The sequence below is a fragment of the Bos indicus genome, chromosome 15, assembly GCF_029378745.1.
Source record: "Bos indicus isolate NIAB-ARS_2022 breed Sahiwal x Tharparkar chromosome 15, NIAB-ARS_B.indTharparkar_mat_pri_1.0, whole genome shotgun sequence".
Classification (NCBI taxonomy): Eukaryota; Metazoa; Chordata; class Mammalia; order Artiodactyla; family Bovidae; genus Bos; species Bos indicus.
In genome coordinates, this window is record NC_091774.1 from 34,410,624 (window position 1) to 34,434,318 (window position 23,695).

Here is a 23,695-nt window from a genome sequence, read left to right on the forward strand (position 1 = left end):
AACCCTGTGTGCAAGGGAGGCGGAGGCTGCCTGGCTCCTGAAGACTGCTAAGCACTCCATCTGTTCACACCTACTCATGTAGCTGATGACCTCAGACCCACCTACTTGTCCTGCTCTACCCCTTCCCTGCTCTTCTTCCGATTGCCCCCGCCCCCTCCCCCCAGGAATGACAGCAGCAGAGATAAGGAGGTGCTGTTTTATGTAAGGATCCAAATTCCCTGCTAACTTGTGGGTTAGAGAGCCAGTCAAGGCCAAGGACAAGGCTGCCGCCCATGGCCCTGGTCTGTGTCCTGGAACACACTGGTGTGGTTACTTACTTTGGCTGGAGAGCAGGGTCACTGGGACTGCATTCTTGAAAGTGAAGTGAAACTTGACAGTGGGAGATATTAGTGCCTCCACTGAGTCATAAAACTGGGATCTTTGGGCCAAGTGAGCAGGAACTTGCTCACTCTAGTTCTTTTCTGCATGAAAGAAGATTCCGGAGGACTTCAGCCTGAAAAGTCATAATAGGCAAGATGTTATAGCAGAATGTTTTTTAAATTGTTAGTTGTGAAATTAATTTAGTGAGTTGTGATCAGAATAATATATAAAAAAATGAAATGGAGTAGACAATAGCCCAGGGTACATTAATGACATGGAGAAGGTGGGTATTGTTTCATGAACTTCTTTTTAGTGTTGTGTGTGTAATTGTGTGGATGTGTACTGGGTCATGATGTATTTCTTACAGTAAATCACAGCTGAAAACTTGGAACATCATTGTTCTTTTAGAAAGTGTCAAGAGTGAAGACTTAGATTCACTGTAGGGTCTGCCAGAAAGTTGCTGTCTGACTTGTGGTGAGTTGTTTAATCTCTCTGATTTTCATTTTCCTTATCTGTGATGTAAATGAAAGAAACCAAATGAAGAGATTAAATCGATGATCTCTATGGTTCCTTCCAGCATCACATTCTATAATTTTTTTTAAGATTCTATGATTTTTAAGATAAATGAAGATTTAATTTGTCTTTAATGATTCTCAAGGAAGGAGATGGCATCCTCTCCAATAAGCAATAATTTCCATTAAAGAGCAGCTCCTTCTCTTTAAGCTTCATTCATTCACCAATTATGTATTGATATGTCAGACACTGCTCTAGATCCCGGAGAGCCAACAAGTGGGATAAAATACAGAAAACCCTGTACATGTGATGTTTCCCTAGAAACCTCTGTAGCAAAGACTTCCCTGGCAGTGTAGTGGTTAAGACTTTGCCTTCCAATGCAGGGGGTGTGGAACTAAGATCCCACATATCTTGAGGCCAAAAAAATCAAAACATTAAAAAAAAAAAAAAAGAAACAATATTGTAACAAATTCAATAAAATCTTTAAAAATGGCCAACATCAAAAAAAAAAAAACCTCTGTAGCAGTAATTTTTTTTTCACTTACCATACATTAAAATAAAACTGAAAACCTTTCTTTAGACTTGAGAGGATAATTAGCATTTTTCCAGCAATTGTTTTGGACTCTCAGCCTCTCCTTCCGTGAAGTGGGAATGCAATCTTGAAATGCTAGGAATTCAAAGTCTAAAAGAGTTCCTGGATATGTTTTTTGTTTGTTTCGAAGGGTGACTTGACTTGATAATCTCGAATAGATAGAAATCTCAGTGTTCCAGACAGGAAATTATTATTTTCCATGAATGCTTTTCTTTTTCCTAGGAGCTCTTGAAATCACAGACCATCCACTGAAAGATAATTCATTTAAAATGTTCCATTTCAGCTCCTTGACATATTCATCTTTTCAGTATAGAAATGAAAAGCCTCCTTTGAGGACTTTGGGATTGGGGAGAAATCTTTCTGGCCCTTAAGTCAAAACTCTACTGTTTGGAGAAAGGGCTGGGTAAAACCTTCAGACTCCTGGCTACCAGGATACTTAAATTCATTGATTAGGAGTGCCAGGAACTTTAGAATCCGAAATCATCTTGACCACCAGGGGGCAGTAAGCACTTAGTTATTCCACACCACCAATGACTGCCATTCCTGTCTACTTTAGCCTGCAATTACAGGCTGGCAAAATAACCTTTTCAAAATATACCCGGCCAAGTCAGAGCCCCTGAACGCCAGGGCTATAATCAGTCATTTGGCTGACACTCCTGTCTCTCATCTCCCAAAATTGAACATGCAGGGCCATTCACTGATTCAAAAGTTATCTATGAAATCCATATATGTATCTAGTACTGCACTAGACTCTGCCAGTCCAGCCTTCATCTAGGCAAAGCCTCTGCTCTTCAGGACTCACAGTCTGTGTTTTTCCACGAATGAGAGACAAGGGCTTTCTGCCTCCAAGGTGGTTTCGCACGGTCCTGAATCCAAGGTTCTAAGGCTGTTTTCTTATAGTGAGGGGAAGGTTCTAGGTGATAGGATCATAATCTTGACAATTTCAAATGAAAGAATGTACATCTCTGTGAATGAGGTTTAGGAACTTCCTTTGGTATTATAACTAAACTTTGGAACATGAGTTGGAGCTGACTGTAGAGTCTCATCATGAACCCCAAGACAGGAATCACTGTTTGGCTGGGTAACCTTGCAGGACTGATCAATCTTTCTGGACCCAGATTTTCCCAGCTGCTTTCAGAAAAGGCCAGGACACTAATAGAAAACTTTGTGAGATAGAAGAGAATGTGGGCATTACCCCAGGATAAAAACCCAATGGGGATTTTGCCTGCCCTTTTGCTATGTGTTTACAGCTGATTGTTTAGTTGTGTAACTGGTAGCTCGCCCTGCCACTTCTTTTATTTGGTATAGATGCAGGGTCTAGGTTATGTTAGAACTGTAGTATTGGAGGGTAGTATGGAGGTTCCTCGGAGAAGGCAATGTCACCCCACTCAAGTACTCTTGCCTGGAAAATCGCATGGACAGAGGAGCCTGGTAGGCTGCAGTCCATGGGGTCTCGAAGAGTTGGACTCGACTGAGCGACCTCACTTTCACTTTTCACTTTCATGCATTGGAGAAGGAAATGGCAACCCACTCCAGTGTTCTTGCCTGGAGAATCCCAGGGACGGGGGAGCCTGGTGGGCTGCCGTCTCTGGAGTCGCACAGAGTCGGACACGACTGAAGCAACTTAGCAGCAGCAGCAGTAGCAGCATGGAGGTTCCTTAAAGAACTAAAAACTACCATATGACCCAGCAATCCCACTGGGTATATACCCTGAGAAAACCATAATTCAAAAAGACACATGTACCCCAATGTTCCCTGCGGCACTGTTTACAGTAGCCAGGACATGGAAGCAACCTAAATGTCCACTCACAAATGAATAAAGAAAATGTGGAACATATATAAATGGAATATTACTCAGCCATAAAAAAGAATGAAATTGGGTCATTTGTAATGATGTGGATGAGCCTAGAGTCTGTCATACAGAGTGAAGTAAGAAAGAGAAAAACAAATATTATGTATTAATTCATGTATCTGGAATCCAGAAAAATGGAACTGATGAACCTATTTGCAGGGCAGGAATAAAGATGCAAATGTAAAGAATGGACTTGTTGGCACAGTGGTGGAAGGAGAGGGTGGACCAAATTGAGACAGTAGCATTGATACATATACACTATCACTTGTAAAATAGATAGCTCGTAGGGAGCTGCTGTATAGCACATGGAGCTCAGCTTGGTGCGCTGTGGTGACCTAGAAAGGTAGAATGGGGAAGTGAGAGGGAGGCTCAAGAGAGAGGGTGTATATATATATAAATATACTTATAGCTGATTCATGTTGTACAGCAGAACCTTCACACAACATTGTAAAGCAATTATATTCCAATTAAAAATAAAGTTTTAAAAATGCAAAAGAAAAAATGTAATACATGGTCATATATTGATTAAATAAAATGTTTTTCAGATTTTTTTTTTTAAAAAGCTATAGTATTGGAACACAGAAGCCAATAATTATCCAACCAAGGGATCAGATTTTATTTTATTTTTCACAAATTGAATGAATTGAGTGTGTAAATGGATGACATAGCTCACTGCTTTCTTAAAGATAGGATGGAATTAGAAGAATTCTGGGACACCCTTATCCCACCCCAAACTTTCTTGGGTGGGTATTGCCTATAGGTCATGTTGAAAAAGTTTGGCAGGATTCCCTATGCAACAAGGAATTGATGGATATATAATTATGTAATTAACTGTATTGGTTTCCCTGGTGGCTCAGTGGTAAAGAATCCTCCTGCTGCTGCAGGAGACTCGGGTTTGATCCCTGGGTTGGAAAGATCCTCTAGGAAGGGAAATGGCAAACCACTCCAGAATTCTTGCCTGGGAAATCCCATGGACTGAGGAGTCTGGAGTGCTACAGTCCATGGGATCACAAAAGAGTCAGACACAACTGAGTATCTAAACAACAAGATATATAATTATATAATAGTCTAACTGTGATTATATATTTGAAATATAACAATTATATAATAAATTTTATATTTATTATAAAATTTTGCCCTTGTTTTAATTTTTTCTGGTGTTTGCGTGGAGTAATTTTTACCAAAAGCCAGAGAAAAAGAAATTTGATTACATAATTTGATGACCTAGACATTTTTAGGTAGTGAACAGACCTTGGAAAGGGAATTAAGAAGACCCAACATGTCATTGGCTTACCACCTAACTACCAGGTAAGCACTTTCCATAATTATGGTAATTTGGAAGGGGCCCACCTGGCTGAAAATTCCACCTTTGCCTCTTACCGTGGGACTCACACAAGTCCCATAATTTCTCTGATCCTGCTCTGTCGTCTGTTAAGTAACAGTATGCCTATTTTACTTCCTTTATTGCAGCTGCTGCTAAGTCGCGTCAGTCGTGTCCGACTCTGCGACCCCATAGACGGCAGCCCACCAGGCTCCGCCGTCCCTGGGATTCTCCAGGCAGGAACACTGGAATGGGTTGCCATTTCCTTCTCCAATGCAGGAAAATGAAAAGTGAAAGAAGTCGCTCAGTCGTGTCCGACTCTTAGCGACCCCATGGACTGCAGCCTACCAGGCTCCTCCATCCATGGGATTTTCGAGGCAAGAGTATTGGAGTGGGTTGCCATTGCCTTCTCCTCCTTTATTGAGGGGGTTGTAAAAATCATATTGCTCACTGGTGTAGAAGTGTTTTACTTAAAAGGGCTATGGAGACATGAGTTTTTATTTTGGTGGCCATCTCTCAGGATCTTATCTTGACACCTGTAAACTTCTGAGACAATTCTGATTTTATCTGTTTGGCCTGCCCTTTCTTGCCCTGACAACCAATCGGGAGTTTCTGAGACGGTCAATTGTTTATTTTCTTTGGTTTTTAGAATACGCCCTTTGTCCAGACTCTTGTGCTGAGTTACCATAACACAGCCTAATTACCTGCTGGCTTGAAACTCTAGGACCTTTGCCTGCAGTTCACATGGCTTCCTGTAAATATCTACTTGTGAGAAATGGGTCTTATTTCTGCCTTCACAGTTAGTGACTTACCGGAAACTTTGCTCAATGTTATTTGGCAGCCTGGATGGCAGGGGAGTTTGGGGGAGAATGTACATGTATATGTACATTATATGTATGACTGAATCCCTTTGCTGTCCACCTGAAACTATCACAGCATGGTTAATTGGCTTTACTCCAATAAAAAATGAAAAGCTAAAATGGAAAAAAAAAGTTGGTGACTTAGGTGCCTGAAAATGTTGTTCATCAGGAACAAATTAGTAACAGCAGCAAAACTCAGAACAGACTTTTAGGGCATGGACAGTCTTCTTTCTTTAAAGGTAGTTAGCTGTATTTCGAGGTCAGAAACAGGTGTGTGACTTAGCCTTACTGGGTTCCAATTAGTTTCAAGCTATGATGGAGTTAGAATTATTGAGTCTCAAGATGAGATTTTAGAAATGAGTGCTCCATGTCCACTGCCCACCAGACATTTCTGATTCTAATAAACTCAGGGAGGCCAATGGGCAGGCGGAGGGTGGTGATTCTGGAGACAGGGACCAGACCTTTAGGGACCTTCGAGGACAAGGAGAAAAGGAGTTTATAGAAGCAGAAGCAGAAGTGGGTAAAAAGGCAGGGGGAGAAATCTTACTGAGAAAAGGACAAAAGAAAGAAATGGAGGAGGAAAAGGGGAGTGAGGGTATCAGGATGCAGTAAAGGAGGAAGATGAGGGTCTAGGAGAAGACTTGTTTGCTCCAGTCTCCTACTGAGACGGAGCAGAAACAAATATTCTAGAACAAAATCAACTGTCCTCAGATGGAGTCTTAACCACTGGACCACCAGGGATGTGCCCGACTTCATTTTCTAAGCCAAGAGACTCAAAGACCTGTGTCCACTCTCTTTCTTTTTTTTTTTTTAAATTAATTTTTATTGGAGTATAGTTGATTTGCAGTGCTGTGTTAGTTTGTGCTGTACAGCAAAGTGAGTCAGTTATACATACATGTATGTCCACTCTTTTTAAGATTCTCTTTTTCACCTTAGAAGTATGTTTTTAGACAGAATCTACCTTGAGTTTGAGTATTATCTGCCTGGAAAAGAGCACCAATTATATCACAGTGTGCCCTGAGTTCACCCGAGGGTCAGGGCTCTCCCCTTTACTGGAAGGTGGGGCACACGTGGTTTCCGGCCCTCCAAACCAGCAAAGGAGAGAGATTCCACTTTATCCGGTATCACTCCTCTCTACCGTTGAGAAATGCAGCACATCATATACTGTCAAAATGAGAGCTGTGGGGCACTTGCTGTGATCTTTCCTTCCTCTCTCTCATTGCACCAGTGGCTGTGCTGGGGGAACCTGTCTGGAATGGAGAACCGATCCACCAATATGAGGAATATGTAATCATGGGATAGGGGGCATTGGAAAGCTTCCACAAGAGCTCAGGAGTCATTTGCACATCCTGTTTTGTCCTTTGAACTTCGAGAATGAATGGAATGTTCCAGTGAAGAGAGATCAGAGGGGAAACTTGGGGCTCCCCCTCTGCTGGTTCCTCTTTGAGGAGCTGAGAACCTGCATGATGAGCAAGAGACCTTCTTTTTTTTTTTCAGCTTTTTTTTTTTTTTGCTGTGCTGGGTCTTTGTTGTTTTTCAAGAACTTTCTCTAGTTGCGGAAGTGGGGGTTACTCTTTGCTGGGGTGTGCAGGCTTCTCAGTGCGGTGGCTTGTCTTGTTGCTGAGCACGGGCTCTAGGCACATGGGCTTCAGTTGCAGCACGTGGGCTCAGTAGTTGGGTGCACGGGCTTAGTTGCTCCGCAGCATGTGGAATCTTCCCGGACCAGGGATCGAACCTGTGTCCCCTACATTAGCAGGTGAACGCTTATCCACTGAGCCTGCAGGGAAGTCCAAGAGAGTCCTCTCTTGTTAGTCACCGTTTAATCACTGATTTTTGCCATTTTGCTTTCCTGGTAAAACAGTAGACTTTGAGACTTAAATGTTTTCTATTGAGTCCCTGTTAATTGTTGGCTCCATGATGCCCGTAAAGGTTCCACATATCAGGTGCACATACATGGACTTTGTGCAGAATTCACAAAGCTGCCATTGCTGTAGCCCAGCCAAGGGTTAAATTAGTATCTTACTGTTGACGTTTGTTTAGGGTTTTTTTCTGTCATCAGACCCTTCTAAGTTTTCGAAATAAATATAAATGGTTTCACTCTGATTCAAAGAGGATTTTCCCCTGCAGCTGATTTTGCTCTAACATACAGCTTAATATAAAGCCTCACATTCTGAACAGAGTTAGCCTTCAAAGTGGATTAAGATTGTCGTGCTTCGGGCATTTTCAAGGCATTAGTTACAGTACATTGCATTAGCTTTACCAGTTGCCTCTCCTGTAATGAAAAGGATAGAAAGATCACCCGCTTGAATAGAAGACCCAAATGCCATCTTTTAACTTATGTGGAGTGTGATGGAGATGGTAATTGAAAGGGTAAAACCATTCCCATTGTAAGGAAGCAATCAAGCATTCTCTAGCTCCCTTAGAAAAGGCAAGCACAGAAATCTGAGATGCTGGAAGCTGAGAGTTCTATTCATACTAGTGATAATAGTAATGATCGTGATCATAATTGTACCAATTGTTACCATTTTCCACCCCCCTCCTCTTCTCTACAGGCCTTAAGAGAAGCAGACCTGTATTTTAAGCTATTATGTTGACCTCATCTTTATTCATGTCTTTTTTTTGTAAGTGGGGAGCTGCTCAAATGAGCAGCTGTGTAGCCCTGTGTAGCACTGTATGAAGTGGATTTTTATCAGGCTCCCTGGTGTGTTCATGCAACCAGACATTCCTTGATGCTCAGTGCACTTTATTACATTAGTGATTAGTATCAATGCTTATACACACGATTGCAGGTGCAAAACTGATACATGCTTTGACTTCTCTTAGCATTTACTGTGTGTTAGGGACTGTGCTGGAGAAAGCAATGGCGCCCCACTCCAGTACTCTTCCCTGGAAAATCCCATGGATAGAGGAGCCAGGTAGGCTGCAGTTTATGGGGTCTCGAAGAGTCGGACACGACTGAGCAACTTCACTTTCACTTTTCATTTTCCTGCATGGGAGAAGGAAATGGCAACCCACTCCAGAGTTCTTGCCTGGAGAATCCCAGGGACGGCAGAGCCTGCTGGGCTGCTCTCTATGAGGTTGCACAGAGTCGGACACAACTGAAGCGACTCAGCAGCAGCAGCAGGGACTGTGCCAATTGCTTAATGTATATAACCTTGTTGATCGGCTACCACAAGCCTGTAATACAGGTGCTGTTGTTAACAGTCTGATCTTTCCCAAGGGCTGACCGAGGCACTGAGACATTAGCTAAAACTTGTTAATAAATGGTGGATCCAAACTTTGAACCCAACCATTGTAATTCCAGGACCCTTGCACTTAACTGCTAGATCATACTGTCAAAGATGCATGAGGAAATCAGGGGGTATTGTAAGTTTTGTAAAACAAAATTACTTATTGATTTATTGGCTGCTCTGGGTCTTCATTGTTGCACACAGGCTTGCTCTAGTTGCTCTGAGCAGAGGCTGCTCTCACGGTGCATGGGCTTCTCGCTGCAGTGGCTTTTCTTGTGGATTGTGGGCTCTAGGTGCTCAGGCTCAGTAGTTTCCCTGTGACATGTGGAATCTTCCTAGACCAGGATAGAACCTGTGTCCCCTGCATTGGCAGGCAGATTCTTAACCATTGGACCACCAGGCAAGTCTGAGTATTAGAAGCTTACTATAACTGGAAAGTATGCTGTAATTGTCAAGGATATGCAGGTATGTCTGCCAGCTTTGAGAATTCATGTCTGCACATACCAATATTGACATTTATCTCAAACAGGTCATGTGATGGATATTAAAAATGCATATTTTTACAAGGCAGTTGCCATAATTGTGTAGTATAGGCTAATGAATGAGTTATCAAATCAGGTACCAATTTAGAACCAAGATGCTGACATCGAAGATGGAGGTCATTCCACGGAGCTAACCAGGGGAGAGCACAAGCTCTGACATCAGATCGTGATGCCAAAAACTTGGCCTTTGTGCACCGGTACTGAATCGAATCTCTGAAACAGTGTTTTGGGTGAAGTAGGAAAGAATAGCTTTATTGCTTTGTCAGGCAAAGGGGAATACAGTGGGCTACAGTGCCCCTCAGAAACTGTGCGTCCCAACCCTGGGTTTGATTCGGTGAGGAGTTTTATAGCAATGGTTCAAGGGTGGAGTTGCTCATAAAGTGTGAATAGAAATAGAGGAAACACAGATGTAGAGAACAAATGTATGGACATCAAGCAGGAAAAGGCAGGGAGGGATGAATTGGGAGATTGGGATTGACCCGTATACACTGCTATGCACGGAAGAGAGAACTAGTGGAGGCCTGCTGTGTAGCTCGAGAAACTCCACTCCGTGCTCTGTGCTGATCTGGGAGGGAGGGAAATCCAGAAGGGAGGGGGTATGGGTATACGTGTGGCTGGCTGATTCACTTCGCTGTACCCAGAACGAGCACAGTGTTTTGAAGCAACTATACCCCAATAAATAAATTAAAAAAAAAATCAGTGTCACTTAGGCACTAAAAAAAAAAAGAATCAGGATGCATGCAGGGCCTGCACTCCTTTAACTGGCCTCGATGGCCTCCTCCCTTGTCTCTGCATCACCCGCCCTTTCCCTGATTAGCAACTGTTGAATCTGCCCTTTGGAACTCAGGGAAGGTCATGGAAGTTGGAGTCTGTTTCCTACCAACAAGAAAGGAAGGACATAGGTACCCAGGAGTCCCACACAGTCATCTTGGTTTCAGTTTGGCAGTTTGAACCCAGTCCAGCTGCTGATGAACCGGGTGTCTTTTTTTTTTTTTCTTTTTTGACTGCGCTAGCTCCTCACTGCACGAGGGCTTTCTCTGGTTGCCAGCAAATAGGGACTACGCTCTAGTTGCGATGTGCAGGCTTCTCATCAAGGTGGCTTCTCTTGTGGCAGAGCACGGGTGCGTGGCCTTCAGTAGTTTTGGCTCTCTGGCTTAGTTGCTCCGAGGCATGTGGGATCTTGCTGGCCCAGGGATGAAATCCACGTCCCCTGCATTGATGGGCAGATTTGTAACCACTGAGCCACAAGGGAAGTCCCTATGTGTCTTTTACACGACCTTTCCAAGCCTCATTCTTTTCCTATTTGAAAATGGAAAGAACAACTTCCTCATTGGGGTGATTTGAGGATTAATTGAGATCATGCCTGATTTATAGTAAGTGTGCAGTAAATATTAGCTAGTCTTACTGTGATTGTGTTTGGATTGATACGATTTAAAATTCCCTCCCCACCTTCAGCATACAACCTGTGTACATAAATTGCTCTTTGTAGCATTTCTCCCTGAGAAAACAGGCAAATTGTTCCTGGAACCTGGGCCAAACCCTTACCCGTATAAGGTGGTTTGTGCCCATAAAATGGAAAACAAGCTATTTTGACAATGTGCTGTAGGGAGCACTGTTAGTAAAACAGTAACAGGGAGGATGAAGTAGTTTAGCATTTACAAGCACGTGATAACTTCTGTAAATCTAAAACTGTTCTTAAAATAAAGTTTATATATATATATATATTTTTTTTTTTTTTTTTTACAAAATGTGTGTTACTGTGTTTCTGGACTCACCTGCTCGGTAATTAATAGGTTAAATTCGTTTTTATACCACAATAAACAGGCTATCAAAGGCAGCCAACAGAGAGAGGCACTTCTTGAACCAAGTTCCTTATCTATAAAATGTGGGGGTTGGTTTCTTCAAAGTATTTTTTCCGATTTGCAACTCAAATGGAATGAGTAGTCATTTAAGGGGAATTAAATTGTGACTTAACATTGGCCTTATAATCAAGATGGGCAGACATTCTTTGGACAGGAAACCATGGCAGAGAATGGTTATTTTCTGGAGCGCAGGGCAGCTCCAGAGCTCAGGAGGGCCTGGGCTTCCCACACAGGGAAGCTGGCCTGTCTGCAGATCTTTGGAAGAGAGTAGGATGAATTCCTTTCTTGCAGCAATGGTTAAACTGAGGCCTCACCAGTAACTGAGGAAGAACTGATTAAACTCTATTTCAGGGTGTTTTCTTAAGAGTTGATAGGTAAGCAGCTGTTTCCAAGTTCATTCTGGTTCCTTCCGTTAATGGCTCTCCAGAGATCCACAGTCCAAACACCCTTACCTAAGAAACCTGAGCTTTTAGTTAATCAGGAATGAATGTTCTGGGTGGAGAGGGTTATCCTCCCAGGTGACTTCTCCTGAGATCTCTGTGTGATGCAGGCTGAGTGTAGTGATGATCTCAGGGAAGGAATGACCATGGTCAGAGCTGTCCCAAGGGACACTGCGGGGCTGCAACGGACCGTGTTCTTCAGCCTCCGTTTCTCTAGAAGGGCAGGCAGTCCCCAGAGAGCATGTGTGGGAAGCCAACTGGGTGCCTCTTCAGACCACCCCCCTACACCCCCAGCACTGCCCCACCCACCATATCTTCACTCTCGGATGTTCACTGAGCAGATACACCGTGTGGAGCAGTGAGCTTCGTAACAGGATGACAGAGATGAACGGGGCAGAAATCTTGCCTTGATGACGATACAGTCTGAGGGGAGGTGGGATGTGGAAAATGCTTGCCAGTAATTATGACATGGTGTGGAAAAAGAGGTGTTGCAAAACAGTGTGGGTAAAGTGCACCAAGGGTTTGTTTTTAATACACATATATACAAGTAAGTGAAGTGAAGGTCGTTCAGTTGTGTCTGACTCTTTGCGACCCCATGGACTATACAGTCCATGGAATTCTCCAGGCCAGAATACTGGAGTGGGTAGCCTTTCCCTTCTCCAGGGGGTCTTCCCAACCCAGGGATCCCGCATTGCTTGCAGATTCTTTACCAGCTGAGCCACAAGGGAAGCCCATATACAAGTAAGGATTGATTTAAATGAGTGTGGAGGACATTCTCAAAAAAGAAAAGGAGAAGAAATCATAAAAGAACAATTAGAAGAACACGTATGGGCTTTTTCCAGAACCTCAGAACCTCTGGGATACTATCAGCCTTCCACCTGGAAGTGCCCCGCAGTGTCGTCTGGTCTCAACCTCAGTGCAAGAACGTGGTCAGTCTCTGCTTGCTTACCTCCCCCGATGGGAAACTCACCATTTGTTTTTGTTTGAGCAGTGTCTGGTTACTTAAGAAAGTGGGGAGAATTGCTCGTGTGTGTGTGTGTGTGTGTGTGTGTGTGTGTGCGCACAAAAGAGAGACACAGAAAGAGAGAGAAGGACAGAGAGAGGGAAGAAACAAAAGGGGAGAGTGAGAAAGAGGCAGGGAAGGAACCTAGGTTTTCAGTATCCTGGTGGGACCCTTCTTGTAGGACAGTGGGACCATGAGCGCTGACTGGTTGTTCTTTGGTTAAGCTGGGGAGATTTTATTTTGGCGGGGATGAAACCTACTGTCCTGGTTCCAAGGTCCAAGGATGCAGGGCTGAACTTGCAGGGAATGAGATCATGTGAGCCAGCCTTCAAGAACCTAGACTTTGCCCTGGCTGACAAGATTGAAACCGTTGCCTTCCAAAGTCCTGAAAACAAGTTAGATCTACCTTTGGAAGCTAAATTAGAACACAAAGATCACAGAGAACTTACTTTTAAAAGCCTTTAGTGTTTGCTAAGCTACCATTTCAGCAGGTGGTGGCCAGCCTCGTTTTAGCAAACTAACTTAGTGGAGCCTGGAGCTGTTGTGCGCAGGTCCCACTTAGAGTGTTGTGTGGACAGTCTCAGTGATGGATGGCTCCTGTAGAGCCCTGCTGACCCACCTGAGATCTACAGGTGGACTTTGTACCAGGTAAGGGGTGTTAGAGACACTTGGGTACCAGTTAGGAATTAGGACATCATTCGCTGCAAATGAGAATCTGCTTAGGTGGCCTAAACATGCCAAAGAAAAGTATTTCTTGCAAGCACTTCTGGCAAAGCGGGTTCTGCCAAATACTGGGGATAGAGTTTCTTTTTAAAATATTTAGAATTCAGTAGGAAGGCCCAAGGAAATTGGTATTAGCTTTGTGGTGTGTTTTAGATAGGGAACAAATAGAAACTGAGTTAGGAAAGCAGAAGGTCTTAGTTTGCAAAATTTCAACCCCAGATATCAATTTATTTACCAGATTGCAAATCAAATGAAAGCCATCACAAAAAATGGCAGAGAGAACCAGTTTGAATAGTGGCTGAAAGTATATTTTTTTTACAGGAAGTTGAAATAGAGTAATATAGAGGAGTGGAGAAAACACTGGGATTCAAACTGCTTGGGTTTGAATCATAGCTTAATACCTGAAGTTAATTTCTCTGGGCTTCGTTTTCCACATCTCTAAAATGGGGAAGTTGGCACCACCTCAGGATTTTTGTGAGGCTTAATTGAGAAAACAGAGTGCCTGGCTCAAGAAGTTTTAGATCAATCTTCAAGTTTTTAGGACACTGGAAAATTTCTAATCTATGCTCAGCTGAAACGGATTTTTCATATGGTTCAAGCCATTGTTATTATATATTTGCTTTGAAATGAAAGGATATGAACGTGTTCGTTGATTATTTACACACATACTTTTACCAAGTAGTAGTGTTGTTGCAAAGTTGTGTATACATCAAGTAATATTTAAAATGCATGAGGGGAATTTCCCACAGAAAGGGATTCTATTTGTGTAAAGCAGAAAGGCTTTTCCAAAAGTAAATAAACATTGTTATGTCTTTTGTGCAAATCTGATCATTCATGTGTTGAGATCAGTTCTAGCGAGGTATTTGTGTTTAACTTCTTGCTCTCTGTGGGCTTATGAGAGAATTAGATGCGCACAGAATGTGTGTGGACAAAAGCAGAAAGAGTATTTGGACTCCTTAGTACCATTTGTATTTTAATTATTCTTTGAGGTCAAAATACGACCTCCAGAATAACACTGAAAGCAATTAAAGTAGAATTTGACCAAAAGATATTTGATTTACAGAAAGCAATTTCCATTTCAGCTATATGACCTTGGTCCAGGGTTGATCTCACTAATGCCGTAGTTTCTCATCTGTGACCCTGGGTGGGACAGGGCAGAGGAAGAATGGACCAGATATTTAATGAGATTGGACCAAGTATCTGATGTTTCTTTCAGGCTTATAATTCTATTGCCTAAGGAAGGTCTATTGCTCATAAAACTTTCCAACTGTCAGACAGAATTAATATATCTTCTCAAAGTACTAATTTACATCATGGGAGTGGTGGTTATGAGAAATGGAGCTTTCTTTTCCTAGAAATATAAAGAAATGAGGTCACTCAGCATTCAGTGATGTTTTATGTTCATGTGGACATCTGATATTCAGCGGGAGGTTTCCTTGTTGAATGTGCCTTATTCGAGTCACTTAATTTAAGGATAAAAGTGTTCTTACCCGTAAGGAAACAGTCTATTTTAATGAATTGTTTTGGTAAAAGAAATGATTTTATTCAATGATGATCATTCCAACTCATGTATATATATATAGATATATATATATTTTTTTTACTGTGCCATGCAGCTTATGAGGGATCTTAGTTCCCCAACCAACCAGGCATTGAACCTGAGCCCGTGAAGTGAGAGTCTGGAGTCCTAACCTAACTAGTCCAACTAGTTGCCTCAATTAGTTGGGAGTTGCCCCAACTCATGTTTTTAAAATGTGTGTTTTCATATACCAGGATGGCTTAAGTGAAGTAAACCTTTTCAATTCATAGACTGTGAGAGTCTTCAGAGATTACCCAGCATAACCAATTCCGCAATTCCAATTTCAGGGTGTTTAAAATACTGTGCAGTCACTGAATTGAGGTGAATCGGAAGGTCCATCATCTCAGCTCCCAGAACGGGAGTGGGGGGAATGTGAGCAACGGAATTGCCACCAGGGGGCAGTTGGAGGCAGAGTACAGCCAGGGTCCAGGCTGGTGGGCCATTCATGAAAAGTGGGAACACTGGAAAGTGTGACTTTCATTTCAAGGCAACAGCTCCCACTAAATGCAGAATTTTACAGGAATGAATTGTTTACACTTGCTCCCTTCTTGTAGAAGGATAAACGACTGGGGCTGCAATGGGAATGTACTCTATGTACTTGGATTATAGGAGCCATGGCTGAAAAGCCTTCCTGTGTCACAACAAAATAATTCAATTTTTTGTTTGAAGTGATATGTAAAGGCTAGTGTCTCCGTCGTGCTTGGCAAACACGCTGTTATGTCCCATCAGACCAAACTGGGCAGTTTTTACAGTTTCAGCATCATACCCCAGCATGAGAAATTACCACGGTCCTGCTCTACCCTGGAAGTGATTTGGAGCCCACTGCTCTAATACCTGGGCTTCCCAAGTGGCTCAGTGGGAAAGAACCCACCTGCCAATGCAGGAGACGCGGGTTCCATCCCTGGGTCAGGAAGATCCCTTGGAGAAGGAAATGGCAACCCACTCCAGTATCTTGCCTGGAGAATCCCATGGACAGAGAGGAGCCTGGTGGGCTACAGCCCATGGGGTCACAAAGAGTCAGACATGACAGAGCAGTGGAGCACGCACGAGCTGCTCCAACATCTCTACCGCTCTGGACCTGGGTTTATTATTTTTGTTTAGTCGCTAAGTTATGTCTGACTGGTTTACAGACTGGATGGATTGTGACCCGCCAGGCTCCTCTGTCCATGGGATCCAGGGTTGTCTGTAAAAGGGGGCTAGTTTTCTGATGTAAGAGAGGTGAAACTGCCGAGTTGCTGTTGGAAATCAAAGCCTTAAGTAGTTCCTTTAGTGCTTTAACCGGATTGTTTCCTAGACCTTTGGGGCCCTTCTCTTTGAGTGAGTTCAGCCCCCAAGTCTTTGTCTTGGCCTTTACATGCAAAGCCCCTTGTCACCTGTCAAACTTCACCTGCCTGCTGTACAACTAGTTAACTGTCTGTAACCTCCCTGTGCCTCCTTCTCTAATCTCTAAAACAGAATGAACAGTGGGGGTAAAGTGATGGCTAGGTCAGATCTTTGAAATCTCTGTTCCATCATTCTGGAATTTTGTAATCAACAGGATGTAAACTCCTCCAGGGCACAGACTTGGTTATGTGCATACCCAAATTCTCCCAACCCGTTTTCCAGCACTTAGAACACAGCGTGCTCAATTAATCTGTGTTTAAATGGGCAAGAAGGAAGATTTATAGTAGATGTAATCTCTTGCTCTCATCCATCACCTAACATTATGATCCAGACTGTTCTGTGTGTGATTCCAAGAATATATCCTGCGCTCTTGTATACCTCTGTGCCTTTGTGTAGGTGGTCCTTCTGCCTGGAAGCATGCCCCCGCCCTTGCCCCAGCATAGCTAGAAAACTCCTCTGCTAACCTTCTACCTTGGGCAGATACTGCCTCCTTCATGAAGTTCTTTCTGGATCAAACTCTCTGTCCCCTGGGATCACACTGCATTTGATACATGCCTCTATCAAAGTAGGTTTTAGTACTAAACTGTAGTCCTTAGATTGGTTCTCTGCTCTCCCTGCACCGCCACCTCAAGTTTTGAAGCCAGGGTCATCTTTGATAAACATTCAAGAGTTATTTTGAGAAATAAATGAATAGTGTTACAGAAACTTTTCAGAACCGTTTCACAGTACCCAGTATTATGGTATACTTAGAATCCAGGCATATTAAATACTTTTTGATTGATTTGTTAGATTACCAGGTACACCTCCAAGCTTCAGTTTCTTAGATATAGGCAGAACTCCATTTTAAATGGCATAATCATACAGTCACATTTTGTTCCTCTGAAACATAACATCTACCAACAATAACACACACACACACACACACACACAATTTTTCCCAGTCTAATTCCAGATCCTTAGAAGAGACTTGAACACATAGAAAATGCTCAATAACTATTTAAAAATGAATGGGAATGAAAGACACTCCTTTCACTGCCTGGTTTCTGGGACTCGTGGTCTCGTTTTGCAGCCTCCGTGTATTGCCTCACTCCACACTCTACCACCTGTAGCAGTCCCGTTTCCTCTCCTGCTCTCATCACCACTGTTCCCACAGAGAACACCAACGACCCATTACAAAATCTAATGGGATTCTCTCTGTCTTCCTCCTGCCTGATTTTGTGACAGCATTTGGCATCACTCACCTTTCTGATATGTGGTGTAATTGAAAAAGCATGAGTTTTAAAGCACAGAGATCTTGGTTTAAATTTGTGCTCCTCTTCCATTTGTTCCCTGTATGAACTTGGGCAAGTCAGGCACCTTTTAAAATCTCTCCTCCTCCTAACATGGAACTTTTGATGTCTATTTCTCGGGGCGGTTGGGAGGGTCAAATGGGATTTTGTGTGTGAAGCACTTAGCCTGGTACCGGGCTTGTAGTAGGCTCCTTCCCTTTCTTGACTTCTGATTCATCCCACATTCTTGGTTTTCTTCCAATCTACATCTCTGAATAAATCTTTGTAGAACTCTTCTTTTCCTTGCCCATCTCCTCTCATTCCACATTTTTCTCCCAGCTTGTTTCAGATTTTCTCCATCTCTTACCTGCAGTATTTGCCATGCATGCATGTAGTCGATACTCCAAAAACACAGACTGATTGAATGACAGTCTCTGAATTGGCCTCTGTGTGTCCCATCTTTTGCTTCTCCAGTATGTATTTCACACTGTCACCAGAATTGATGTTCCTCAAACACAGGTCCATAATGTCACGCCCCCCAAAAAACCCCCCAGCAAAACCTGAATAGCATCCCTTTGTTTAAAGAATAGAACTAGGGACTTCCCTGGTGGCCCACTGGTTGAGAATCCGCCTTGCAATGCAGGGGACGTGGATTCCATCTCTGGTCGGGGAACTAAGATCTCACGTGCCATGGGGCCACTAAGCCCCCACTCCACAGCTAGAGAACCTGAACACCACAACTAAGACCCGACACAGCCAAATAAACAAACAAAATATTTAAAAAAAATAAAGAATAGAACTAAACTTTGAATACTCACCAGTCTGACCCTCTTGTTTGTCCTGCCTTGCCTCCTCTATGTGTCCTACCATAAGCCCTGACTTCTCTATTTTCCAAAACTCCCCAGGGGTTTTCTTCTTCTTCTTCTTCTTTTCATTCCCCTTACTCAAACAGTTCTTTTACTCCAGAGTGCTCCATTCATCTTTTCTAGTGAAATTCGTACTTTAAGTCTTAAGTACTAATGCCTCCATGGAGCCTGCCTGGACCACCTTTTCCCCTCTCCTTAAAATTGATTTTCTGCTCACACCTGTTTGCACTTATATTTTGCACTTCATTAATTCTGCCTTGCTAGACTGTATGCTCCAATGCACACACTTTGTCCTTCTTAGCTTGCTGTCTCCCCAGGGCTTACCGAGCAACCTCATGTGGTTCTCTAGCTTAACAAGGACTCTTAGAATTAAACTGGGTGGAAAATCAACAGGAGTAGTCATGTTTCCTAATACAGGTCTTATAACGGAGACTTAATTAGGTACAAAAAGGCCGACATTTATAGCACGCTTACTATGTGCCAAGCAATATTATAAGTGCCTTACGCTGTTCAGAGGCTCACCACAGCTCTAGGAGGGAGACATGGTTGATTATCTTGATTTTTTTTTTTTAATACAGGAAACAGAGACACTGAGAAATTAAATAATCACCCCCAATCTAATAGCTGGTAAGTGGGGGAAGGGCTTAGAAGAGCAGAGAGCAGCCATGTGAGCCTGTGCACGCGGTCGCTAGTTTACAGCACCCACAGTATTTGAGGACCCTTCTGAGGAAAGCAGCAGACCACCCAAAGCAGGTCAGCTGCCTCCCCCGGGAATGGATGGGTGGAGTGACTGCAGAAGTCTTTTCCAGCCCCGATGTCCTTGGAAGATTTAGAGGACAAGTGATGATGCCTGTCTGAAAAAACAGGGTCAGCCAAGTGTTGTGCAAAAGAGTCTGGTTTGACCCCTAAGTCTTTTGATGAGCAGTTAAACCAGGGAGGCTTATCTGGCGACAGTCCTCCTGGGGTGACGTCATTGCTCACCCTGACCCCCACAGAGGCTGGCGGAAGCATGCCGTCAACCTTGTGCATTTCCCAGGGCTGAGAGGCCTTGCCAGTGCACAGTCCTTGGGAACTGAAACTTGGGGAAAAGTCCTGAAGCTCTTTCTTTTCTTCAGAAGCCAGAGGTGAGGCTGGTCCACTGTGGTTTTATTTAGGTTGTGTTTAGCCAGCACCCTCCGACCCCTTCTAAGTATATAGATTGAATGTGGAAACCCCACTGATGGCTTCAGTAGGGAACTCGTGCTTGGGGCAATGAGGTAGGGATTAGAGGAAGAAACAGACTCAAGCCACCAGGGGACAGCTTGATGCTTATGGTCTCCGATTCCACCTGTCTCCCCAGTCCCTACTGCCAGCTCCTTGTCCCTCACCACCCTAGTCATTGGTCCCTGTATTTCTGTGTCACGGTGCAAGATACAAAAGCTTCTTGTGAGTTTCAGAGAGGTGTTTAGTATCCAGTAATCAGAATGGCTGGAGTCAGAAATGTATCAGTTCAGATGGACTTTGTTTTAGGCCTAAGTGTTGCTTTTATTTAAGAGAGAGAGAATCTGGGCTCCACAGATCCATGATGGTTGGGCCTTTACCAGAAAATTCTTCCTTGCCTCTGCCTCTAATCAGGTTCCAGTTACCTTTGGAGCCATGCAAAGAAAGCTGCCCTGTCACCATCTTTGATCATCCACCGCAGCCCTTACCTGGCCTTCCTCTCGGGAAATGTTTATCATCTAACCTGAATCTCCCACCCTGAGTGCTAACAAACTCATTGCCCCTTTTGTTTATTTATGTCATTTCTTAGTTTCGGCATGTAGGATCTTTAGCTGTGGCATGTGAACTCTTAGTTGTGGCGTGTGGGATCTAGTTCCCTGACCAGGGACTGAACCCAGGCCTCTGCAATGGGAGCACAGAGTCTTAGCCACTGGAGCCACAGGGAAAGTCCCAAACTCATTTTTGCTTGCTCGGTAACAGAAGGAGAGTTTCTGTGTCCCACCCAGCCGTGCTTCATTTTGTATCTGAAGACAGTTTATTACACTGCTCTCATGGCCTCATCTACAGTTCTATCAGAATTTCCAGTTTCTCTGATGGCAGCAAGTTCCTCTTTGTGAATGCCCACTTCCTGCTTCTTTCTCCACTCCATGGGAGCCCTTGGGTCTGGCTACTCTGATACCAGGCGGGAGAGAGATTCTGTGTCCTCTCCTTGAGGGGGGGTACTGACTGTTTTGTGGCAGCCGTGTTGGAGGGGACACACCTGTACGTGCTCTTGGGAGTTGCCTGCCCTTGGCATCCTTGGGGCTGGAGGGATGTGGGTCTGTGGGGGCCTGCTCCTTCCATTTCCCACTCACCTGGATGTGCATCCGGGAGGAATCTAGCTTCATAGCTGCTATGTTTCAGTTAAGTTCCCTCCTGGAAGTTTCCTACTTAATAATGGACTCTGGAGTTTGTGGGTCTCCCAGAGTAATAAGACAGGTGCTGGGTGTCTTGTGTCTGCAGGAAAAGGGAGCCTGAACAGTTGAGAATAAACAACAGTTGCTTGGTAATATGAGCTCCTTTCATTAAAGTCAGAAGCCTGGCTGTGAGCTGGGGGAAGGGAGGCCTGTGTGTTTCGGCACCACCTGTCTGGAGGGCCAGAGGTGAGGGCACCTCTGAGTCAGCTGAGAGCCAAATATGGGGGAGAAGTGATGAGTGCTGGGGGACGGGGGGGACTTGGGGAAAAATGCAGTGACTGAAGCTCTTTAGTCCTGACCCCCTGACACCAGCTCCTCTGAGAAATTGTTTTTCAAAACTTTGCATTTCCATTTCCTCACTTGTAAAATAATGGTTGGAACTGAATGGCTTCATGTCGTTTAGTGATATAGCCAACTAAGATCAGGGCTGGTAAAATTATGTTGCTTCCAAGGGACCTGATGTCCAGAGCTGATTCATTTGATGAGATTTGGGTGGCCTCTAACTAGCTTCAGATGACCCTGGCTCAAGTTCAGGCTTTGTCATGGATCAGTTATTGTGTTTTTATCTGCGACCTTGGATATCTTTCTGTGTCTCACTTCAATAAATTACAAAATGAAGGTAATAACATCTGCTAGGGTCACTGGAAGATAGAATATTATGTATGAAGGCTCTTTATGAAAGTGTAAAGGTTACTCTACAAACAGAACACACAGGACCCTGGACAGAATCCAAAGAAGGACAAACTTCATTCTTCCCTCAATGTGCGTAGAGTTTTCACTGTAATGATGACTTGTAGCTGGAGGGCATTTCATTTTCAAACTAATGTCCCATTTATCATCTTACTTGATAGGAACAAGTAAACAGATGAGGGTGGTGGAATGAGGAATGTGTTTTTAAAAAAAACTTTTTTTTTTTAAATTGAAGGAGAGTTGATTTTGGGGCTTCCCAGGTGGTGATAGTGGTAAAGAACCCGCCTGCCAATGCAGGAGACATAAGAGACATGGGTTCCATCTCTGGGTCGGGAAGATCCCCTGGAGGAGGGCATGGCAGCCCACTCCAATATTCTTGCTTGGAGAATCCCACGGACAGAGGAGCTTAGAGGGCTACCATCCATAGTGTCGCACAGAGTCAGACATGACTGAAGCGACTTAGCACAGAGTTGATTTACAGTGTTGTGTTAGTTTCTGGTGGATGTGCTTTGAGAAAGGTTTTTTTAATTTTTATGTTTTAGATGTGGACCATTTTTAAAGTCTTTATTGACTTCGTTACAGTATTGCTTCTGTTGTATGTTTCGGTGGTTTTGGCCGCAAGGCGTGTGAGATCCTAGCTCCCCGACCAGGGATCAAACCCTCATCTCCAGCATTGGAAGGCGAAGGCTTAACTATTGTACCTAAAAAAATAGAGTTTTATTGGGTGACAAGTACTTTCTTTTCTTGAAGCCAAGAGTGCAGGTGGAGGTGAGCCAGGGCAGTGGTGAAGGGCTTCACGTGTCTGCTTTCCAGCCAAGTGAAACACTCACAGATTGAGTGTGGAGGAGGTTTTCCCTCAGGCCAGAAGAGACGTAAATGATCGTTCTCCAGGTCTGCTGGGCACAAGGCTTAAATTAAATCTCACAGGAATTTAGATCCAGAATCTCTCGTGGGTGGAAAAGTGGGTGAGGTGTGTGGGAAGAGGAAACTGCTGAGTTTTCTTCCTTTTAAGAGGCATATGTTTAAATTCAGAGGGCTCACAGTCAAAGTCAAAGGGGGCTGCCCTTGGTGACTCTCCCTTTCCCCCAAGTACCCATGGGGTCCTTGGGCACCTGTCTGTGGACCCTTCTGTTTTGTTTTGTCTCGTTGTGTTTTGTGGCTTCCTGGTGAATGGTAGTGACTCACCTTCCTGTTGCCCGCTAAACACCCGAGACCCGGCTCTCTGACTTCAACAGCCCCTCAACAAGTAGGTTCCCTGTACCAAGAAGTTATCAGATCCCCGGCAGAGCACTCATCCTTGGAGGAAATCCAAGGCAGTGAGCAACTCCGTGGCTTAGTTCTGGAGCCTGAAGAGTGGAGTTACAGCCCGGCCTCCTTGGCGTTCCCAGAGCCGGATGCAGTGTCCGGCTGCTTGCCCGGCCTGACACCTGATGGCAAGGGGTTTCTCCTTTCCGTGACACATCCAGGAGTGAAAATAGAGTGATACTGAGCCCCCTTGAGAGAGCCAGTGATCGGATGTGGAAAAGAGTCAGAAACAAGATAGGCCACTCTTCCAGGGAGACGTTTATGGGTGGTCTGGCTCTGGCCAGGAATTGGAAAAGACCCTGATGCTGGGAAAGATTGAAGGCAAGAGGAGAAGGGAACAACAGAGGATGAGATGGTTGGATGGCATCGTCGACTGAATGAACATGAACGTGAGCCAACTCCAGGAGACAGTGGACAGAGAAACCTGGCATGCTGCTGTCCACGGGGTCGCAAAGAGTAGGACACAACTTAGTGACTGAACAACTGGCTCTAGTTTTTTTGGCTACGGTCTCTCTCACCCTGAGCGAAATGTACTTCCCCCAGATTCCCGGCCTTGGGGAGGTTGTGCAGTGTCAGGATGCCTGGAGCCATGCCCCACTCCCCAGGTGTCACTGCAGGGCATGGTGGATCCAGGGCCAGCTGTCACACAAACTGAAGGGGTGTGTTTTCTCGCAGAGCTCTGGTGGTCTTTAGGAATGTGGTTTCTCCTCAGTTTAGGGACATTTGTGACATGCTGTTGTGACTTTCATCCTGGCACAGAAACATCCTGGACTCATAGAAAGGGCAGAAAAGACAAGAACCGCATCTTGGACTTCAAGGTGCATTATCTGTGTTCCTCCTGGTCTGTCTGAAAGCTCCCATCTCTACTTGG

General features: G+C 44.1%; 1 protein-coding gene across 1 annotated transcript in view; it reads left to right on the plus strand.

The window, feature by feature from the left end:
• The first annotated feature begins 479 nt into the window (after positions 1-479).
• GRAMD1B (GRAM domain containing 1B) overlaps positions 480-23,695 on the plus strand; it is a 213,020-nt gene continuing 189,804 nt past the window's right edge. Inside the window, exon 1 of the mRNA XM_070803567.1 lies at positions 480-643. Coding sequence (XP_070659668.1) covers positions 630-643 — 14 coding nt within the window. The 5' untranslated portion in view covers positions 480-629. The remainder of the gene's footprint in view (positions 644-23,695) is intronic.